At 66.3% G+C, this 7858-nt stretch overlaps 3 protein-coding genes across 3 annotated transcripts; 2 read left to right on the top strand and 1 right to left on the bottom strand.

Moving 5' to 3' along the window:
- Nucleotides 1–425: 425 nt before the first annotated feature.
- On the top strand, nt 426–3434 carry F751_5848 (Mitochondrial import receptor subunit TOM34; the record flags this gene model as incomplete). Its single annotated transcript, XM_011398367.1, has 4 exons — nt 426–965; nt 1674–1991; nt 2267–2755; nt 2970–3434. 4 exons carry the CDS (start codon nt 426–428, stop codon nt 3432–3434), a joined length of 1812 nt encoding a protein of 603 aa, XP_011396669.1.
- A 175-nt stretch (nt 3435–3609) lies between these two features.
- On the bottom strand, nt 3610–5663 carry F751_5849 (3-dehydroquinate synthase; the record flags this gene model as incomplete). The annotated part of the gene is made up of 6 exons (XM_011398368.1): nt 3610–3780; nt 3957–4241; nt 4430–4518; nt 4805–4976; nt 5070–5172; nt 5383–5663. The coding sequence occupies 6 exons, from the start codon at nt 5661–5663 to the stop codon at nt 3610–3612; spliced, it is 1101 nt and encodes a 366-aa protein (XP_011396670.1).
- Nucleotides 4281–4571, top strand: F751_5850 (hypothetical protein; the record flags this gene model as incomplete). Its single annotated transcript, XM_011398369.1, has 1 exon — nt 4281–4571. One exon carries the CDS (start codon nt 4281–4283, stop codon nt 4569–4571), a length of 291 nt encoding a protein of 96 aa, XP_011396671.1.
- Nucleotides 5664–7858: the final 2195 nt, after the last annotated feature.

Genomic DNA, 7858 nt, shown 5'->3' on the forward strand with positions numbered 1-7858 from the left:
GGACGACATTGACCTGACACGTTTTCTCTGCTCACTCTCCCTGTACTCCGTGGGCTCCTCGCCCGGCTCGCCATTGCCTGCCCCAATCACCTGTAGTGTCCCGTGAATTTGCAATGCCTTGCACAACAGCTCAGACGTCGTGATATATCCCAATTGGATTGAATGTAAAGCCGACGAGACTGCTTTGGGTACGGGTAATTTTATTGAGCAGTCTAGCTCCCAAGAGCGTGTCTTCCGTCGAGTACAAGAGTGGGTCGATGTAAAGACAAGGGCGAGTTGTAGGGTAGTATCACCACCCAGACCAGCAACGACAGTTCCCTGGGAACCGCCGGGTTTGAGCACAGATCTCAATGGATCCAAATGCTATACTATCGATGCAAGCCGTCCCATGAGCGGGGTAACGGCGGCCGCCCCCATCCGCCACCATGGCCGGTATTGGTGGCCTGCTGGACAGCCTACGTGCCGACGTATCTCTAGGGACCCGGCCCGCTGCGGGGCAGGAGGGCGATGAAGAAACGTACATTACCGCCGTCTGGGATGCGCTCTGCAGGCATCGGCATCTGGAGACCATCCTGAACCAGTTGCTAGACCGGAGTGTCCCAGGGGCCTGTCCGGATCACGAGCGCGCCCTGCGCCACAAGGACGCCGGCAACTCCTTCTTCAAGGCTGGGCTGTACGAGGACGCAACGAAAGAGTATGACGAGTGCCTGCACTGGCTGGACGCTCGGGCCTGGCCCGTCCAGGCCGCCCAGGCCTACTCCAACAGGGCCCTTTGCTGGCTGAGGCGGGGGCAGGCCACGGCGGCCGAGGAGGATGCCGGCCAGGCCCTCACCCTGGACCCAGCCAATGCCAAGGCGGCCTTCCGCCGGTCCAGCGCCCGCATGGCCCTTGAGGACTGGCCGGGGGCACTGGTGGATGCGCTGGCAGCACAGGCATCTGCGCCCGGGCCGGATGTCGAGGCGGCCGTGGCCAGATGCAGGACGGCTGTCGGAGGGGTAGAAAACATGGCCAGAGGTGGTGCTCCGGCCTGCGCTGAGCGTGCTTCGGGGCCTGACACTGATGGGAGCCTGAGGCAAGCAGCGGCCAGTCCCGCCCCGTCCCAGCCTGCTGTCGGGGGCAGGCAGGCGCAGGATCCTCGCCTCGGCCGAGAGCTGGTCGCCACGAGGCAAGTGTCCCGTGGGGAGTGCGTACTGCGTGAGGCACCAGCAGCCTGGGTGCTGGGTCGTGCTGCCAGCCAGGAGGTAAGGCACAGTGGGGGAAAGAGGGTAATAGAACTGGCATCGCCGTCATCAGCAGGTTGTTTGGAGGGGCTGAAAGCCTGGAGTCGCCACTCCTTCGTCTCCACAAAGAGGCAGGACGTCACCCTCCCCAACCCCAGTCCTCACCCACCAGGGGGCATGCATGACCGCTCCTCCCTCCTCTTCTTTCCGTCCGTCTGCAGCGCTGCGCACGCTGCGGCACGCTGCTCGGGCACCCCCCCAGGCGCGCCGTCCACCCCTCGCCTCGCGTGCCCCCTGGCCCTGTTCTGCACGCCCCGCCTCGCCGCACTGGCCACCCTTTCCACCAGGCGGGCGGGCGGGAGTGCGGCCGCGCGTGGTCCCGCCTGCTGCCCGCCAACTCCCTCCTGGCGCTCAGGCTGGTGCTGACGCAGCGGGGGCGTGCCCGCGCCGCAGGCCAGCGCGCTGGCCGGCCTGGCCTGCGGCACGCACCTGTTCAGCGCCGAGGAGAGGCTGGTGGCGGCTGCGGCGGCCTGCCTGGCCGCGCTGTGCTGGGCCGGGGCCGAGGGCAGGAGCCTGAGGGCCGAGGACGAGGCTCCACTCCTCGGCCTGGCGACAGCAGTGTTCCGCGCCTCGGGCCAGGTGCGGCTGAATGCCTTTGGGCTGCACCCACCCTGGAACTCGGGGCGGGACACGGCCTATGCCCAGGCGGTCTACCCCACCGCCAGTCTGGCAAACCATGCCTGCCGGCCGAGCATCTCCGTATACTTTGATGTGAGGCCTGTGGTGGGAGAGGGTGGGTGTGTTACCCAGGAAGATCAGGGATGGGTGGCCAAAATCCTGGGAGCCAGGTTGTACTGTGCTACGTTTCAAAAGCCCAGATGAGGTCCGTGCACGCTCCAGTCTTTGGCGAGGGAGCGCCGGATCTCACTCATCTCCGGTACCGGTGCTGGGTGCATGCATTACTCGCTTGGGAATTCGGTGCAGCAGCACCATGCTGTTTGCTTACAAGGGTCTCTCCCCCTGGACCCCCCTGCCTTCCATCCCAGGGACTGACTCTCTGCATGAATGCAGTGGCTGCAACCTCAGCTGGCACGCCGCTCTGGCACTGCTATGGCGCCAGCGCGGCAGCCATGAGCCGGCCGCAGCGCCGGGCCATCCTGGAGGGCACCTACGGCTTCCGCTGCGCCTGCCGGGACTGCGTGAATGGCAGCGAAGAGGAGGACGCCGAGCTCACGGGGCTGCGCTGCCCCTTCACCCCCGGCTGCACAGGGTCCGTGCTGGTTCCCACCCGCCTGCCCGCACGCCTGACCTCCGCGTGGGAGGTTCCTGCCGGGAGCGGAGTTTGCAGCCGATGCAGGAAGGATGGCACCGATCCAGCTCACCGGACCAGCCTCGAGCGGGCAGTCGGGGCGCTGGCGGGCGTGGCCCGCCAGGTGGAGGCACTGGAGCTCCACATGGCGGGGCTGGCGGAGAGAGGGGCCTGGACTCACCCCGAGGTGGATGAGGCGGTCCAGTCGCTGCGCGAGGGATTGCAGGTGGGCGGGAAACAGGTGGCTGCGGGAGGTGTTGTGGGAGGTGAGTGCTCCGCTTGCACGCCTCAACACCCATGGCCAATGACTGGCATCTGCGCTGAGCCAGCCGCCAGGGCTCTCATTACCCTGCAAGTCACGTAAGAGGGCCATTAACGTCCAGGAGAGATCCCTGTTGAATACTCTCTGACATCCCCACCGTCCCCGCGCCCCCATCCAGGTGCACTGGCGATGCCTCCCCCGCCGCAGCCTCGCCAGCGTGCCCCTGCTCAAGTACCTGGCGCGCTTCCACCTGGCCCGCGGCGAGCGCGGCGACGGCACGGCGGCCGTGCTGTGCACGCTGAGCACCCTCAGGGCCCGCTTCCCCCGGGAATCCTCAGAGGGCGCCGCTGCCACGGCCGAGGCGGCGGCGGCGCTGGAGGCGGTGCGTGGCGCGACGGGGGCCGGTCCGACATCACCCGCGCTCAGGCGCCACGCCTACCTGGAGGGCACGGGCCTCGGCGGCCGGGCAGCCGAGGCCCTGCTCCATGAGCTGGAAGACGCTCGCAGGCTCCCTGATGCGACGTCGGAGCTGGCGGTGTGGTTTGGAGAGGGGGGGGCAGGGGCCCTGCTGGACCACATCCGCGCCCTAGTGGGGCTCTCTCCTCATGCTCGAGCCACAAGCAGAGCTGGAGACTTTGTCTGACACCCGACAGCCGCGACATCAGTTGACAAGCTTTCCATACGCAATGAAAGCTTTGCAGAGTGACGACCGCAGACCCTGGAACGCGATATCACAGCCGAGGCCGGTATCCCCCATGCGTAGACATGCACAGCGAGGCACAGTGAAGAACAGCAAGGCATGCACACAACCACTTGGATCACGCGCCGTCGCAAAACTCCTCCAGTGTGGCCCGCAGCTCCGCCGCGTCAAACTCCGAGGTGATTACGCAGCCGCCGAGGGGGCCCTTGAGCAGGATGAGGCGCAGCGTGCCGTCCACCACCTTCTTGTCCACGCCCATGAAGCCCATGAACACCTCGGGCGTCATGCCCTGCGGCGGTGGGGATGGTGTTGTGCAGGGTGAGGGCCGGGGATGCACAACCAGCAGCATCCATGGTCTTTGCCAAGTCATCACAGTCCTGCACAAGGGCAATCGATACTTCACCTGCCGCCCATGAGTAGGTCCATCGGCTTCCCCCACTCTCAACACAGCCCCAGGCCGCCCACCTTTGGTGGCCTGGTGGGCAGCCCCGCCGCGGCAATGAGCGCCGTTGTCCTGCCCTCCAGCGCGGCGTCTATCCAGCCCAGCCGCCGGCTCAGGTCTGCAGCCATCACCGTGCCGGCTGCCACCGCCTCCCCGTGCAGCCACGCGCCGTAGCCGGCGGCCGCCTCGATGGCGTGCCCAAACGTGTGGCCCAGGTTGAGCGTGGCACGCACGCCGCCCTCCCGCTCGTCGGCGGCCACCACCTCGGCTTTGTTCTCGCAGGAGCGCCGGATGGCATGTGTCCACGCCTGTAGAGGGGGTTGGGATTGTGGGGCGGCAAGTGATGCATGGTCAGCAGGTGCAGCCTGTGCGCATCCTTGTGCCTGCCCGAGGCAGAAGCGTGTTGCGGCAAGAGGTGCCCGTCGGAGGGTGTGGCCTTCGCCCCGTGTCCTCCAACCCGCCCCAAAAGTCGACCCCCCCCACCCTTCGAAGGCACCTGGGGGTCCCTGGCCAGGAGGCGAGGCATGTTGGCCTCCAGCCACTCAAACAGCTCTGCATCCCTGATCAGGCCATACTTGATGATCTCTGCAGATAGGGAACAGGGCCAGCAGGAGCGTGATGGCAATCGTGATGACTAAACATTGCGTACCAAGGGCATACCTCCTCTGCCTGCCGTGCACTGGCACCACACGGCAGCCTCAGACAATACGAGGAAGACTTAGACCTTGACGCAACAAGTCCGGCGCGCATCCAGCCCTCCGGCTGCCATGTCACCAAGGCTTGCAGCCATGACCTGGATTCCAAGGCAGGCATCTCAACCCCTCAGATACCCGCCCCGCCTATCACCCGTCGTTCACAATCATCCCTGAACCTGAGATGCCAGAGGCCAGCTCCCGGGCGGGCAGGGTGTCCAGCGCTTTTGTGTCGATGAGGACGCACTGTGGCTGGTGGAAGGCGCCGATCATGTTCTTTCCCAGGGGGTGGTTCACGCCGGTCTTTCCACCCACTGACGAGTCGACCTGGGCCATCACCGTCGTGGGAATCTGCAGGCCGAGGAGAGTAAGGGGGTGAGTGAAGTGCCTCACAAGGCACACGCCAGTGCATGGGATCGAACAGACGCAGTACCGCCAGCGCACCTGGACAAAGGCGACGCCTCGCTGGTAGGCGGCCGCCGCGAAGCCCGTCATGTCGCCGATCACGCCGCCTCCAAGGGCGACAAAGGTGGTGTTGCGGTCCAGCCTGACGCCGAGGTGAGGGGTGGACGACTTGAGAAGACGGCAAACACAGCGCGCACAGCGTGACGAATCCTCGCAGGCGATGCTGCCCACTGCAGTGCAGCGCCTGGGCATTCGAGGCGCGGGCAGCACAGGCACGCCCGGCTCGCACTCTCGGGCACAATGGGACTACGACCCCAAGCAGCCATTGACTCCATGCCCCTGTCCGACCCACCTGGACTGGAGTGCCTTGTCCCACACCCTCTGCAGCACCTCGATGCTCTTGTACTGCTCGCCATCGGGCAGCACAACGTGCTCCACCCGGATCCCGCTGTCCCCGCCATGCAGCGCGGCCAACGTGGGCTCCAGGTACTCCTTGGCCACCGTGTCGTTGGTGACCACCAGGGCGGAGGAGCCTGCGATGTGCTGGCGCAGCAGGGCGCCCTTCTGCAGGAGCCCGGCCCCGATGTAGATGGGGTAGGTGCGCGTGCCCAGGTTCACCTCCACCGTCTCCATCGGCCCCGCCTCGACATGGGGAGGTGCGTGGACTGCCTGCGAGGCCTGGAAGCATCCAGGATGGTGATGATGCGATGGTTTGGTCTTGCCATGGCCCTTACTGTATCACCCCTTCCGTCGCACGTGACGTGAGCTTGCGCGCCAGCGTACGTCTCACCTCCATGCTCACGGCCCTTGCTGACAAGCGCTTGCGGGACCTTGGATCTGGCATGCCTCTTTGACCCGCGAGGCCCGCGCGCGAGGTATGTCTACAAGCCTGGGCAGTCGCGAAAGGCCTGGCTACAGCCCGACCCCGGGCATTCGCCGCGAGGTCGATGCCGCATCCAACTGTGAGAACGGTCATTGCAGAGATTTCATAAGAACACGGATTTGGGTACCAAAGTGCAGGCTGGCTGAAGGTGGGATAACGAGTTGCGACGATCTCGTCCGGGCGGTCAGGGCGCGAGCTTCATGACTGACAACACGGGTGCAGGGTGCAATGTCTCAAGCTTCATGCGACACGAGCCCCTACGTCTCTCGCACTCGGACCTTTCAATTAACACCATTAGCCATGCCATGACCTCCGTCTCGCCTCTTGGCCAACGTCTGTGTCCCGGGTGCTTCTCAGCCCTTCATGCACGGAGACCCCGCGCGGTACAGGTGCATGCCATCCCTGTCCAATCTGGAGTCCAGGACGTTTTAGTTGGAGGAGCTGTGTTTGTGGCAATCTCAGTTGCATTCGTCAACGGCTTCAAGGTGAGGTCCGGCGTGGTGGGAGTGCTCTGCATGTATCCATGCAGGTGTTTGGAGTCCCCACGAATCCCACATGATCTCTCACCCATCGCAGGCAGATGCACGCCCATGCCCATCCTGCGGGGCAACGGGTGGCGTGCGCTGTTTCGCGTGCAACGGCTCGGGGAGGATGGAGGCCGGAGGAGCCCCTCGGCAGGGCGCGGACCGGAAGTGGGCGGGCTCTGCCTTTCAGAAGCAGCCGTCCCATCCCAACGCATGCCGAGCTTGCGACGGCGCCGGCATGCTCTTCTGCGCCCGCTGCTCTGGCACGGGCTACATCGATCGATAGAGCCTCAGGTCGGGCATGGCGCTGCGTGGAGGCCTCCAGGCTCCATGTGTGCCATGAACGTGGTCGAGGTTTCCACCCCCAACTAGGCATGTTATGTGCTCCCCACACCAGTCCTGTGCGCTGACCACTTGCCCTGCTCCCCTCTGCCCATTGTGTACCCCTCGTTGCATTGCCCACGCTGCTCAGAAGTACTGTCAGGAAGCAATGATGGTGTGGAAGGGCGTGGCCGGAGGTCACAGATGGGACATCATCGCAGGGGCATCCCCCTGCCGCAGGCAGCCGGCCGAGTGCCAATCCCTGCGGCATCAGTAGGGTCGGTACCGCACCCCGCCGCCCCTGCCCCCCGCCTCCAACCCCCTGCTCGGGGCCCCGGTGGGGGGGGCGTCTGTCGGAGGCTGGCGCAGGGCGCCGTAAATGTAGCCCGGCATGTTCCGCACCATGCTCAGGTCCCTCATGCCCAGGCGGGACAGCACCCCCGCTGCAGACGCCTCGCCCATGTCCTGTATGGAGGGGGGCAAAAGGGGTGGGCGGCGGCTGAGTGAGACCGCCGAGCGTCCCCTAGCAAGGCGTCCTGACCGTCGCAGCGCCGGAGCAGCGCCTGCCGGCCTGCTCTGAAGCGACCGCCCCAGCTCCAGGCTGGAGACGCAGTACCAACACCCACGGCTGCCTCCCCCCCAGCCGCACTGCACAGCCACTTGCCAGCAGCATGTCCACAAGCCCGTCGTTGAAGTGGTCCACACGCAGGAAGCCGCCAGACTTGGCCACCAGCGCCGCGAGCTGGGCCTGGAGGGAGGGCGGCAGGCGCGCCACCGCGCCCGTCGAGTACGTGGGCCCGGGTGCCGAGGCGTACGGCGCTGCTGCACCGGGCGCCGCGGCGTACGGCGCTGTCGCTCCGAGCCCAGCAGCATAGGGCGCTGCGCCCGGCCCGGAGCCGTACGACGCTGCTCCAGCCCCCGCCGCATACGGCGCTGCTCCGGCCCCCAATGCATACGGCGCTGCTGCCGGACCCGTGCCGTAGGGCGCCGCGCCGGCCCCAGATCCGTAGGGCACCGGTCCGGGACCGGCGGCGTATGCGGCGGCCTGCCCCGCCGCCGTGGGCGGCTGCTGCGCTCCGTAGGCCGGCTGCGGCACGTAC

The sequence above is a fragment of the Auxenochlorella protothecoides genome, assembly GCF_000733215.1.
Source record: "Auxenochlorella protothecoides strain 0710 unplaced genomic scaffold scaffold70, whole genome shotgun sequence".
Lineage (NCBI taxonomy): Eukaryota > Viridiplantae > Chlorophyta > Trebouxiophyceae > Chlorellales > Chlorellaceae > Auxenochlorella > Auxenochlorella protothecoides.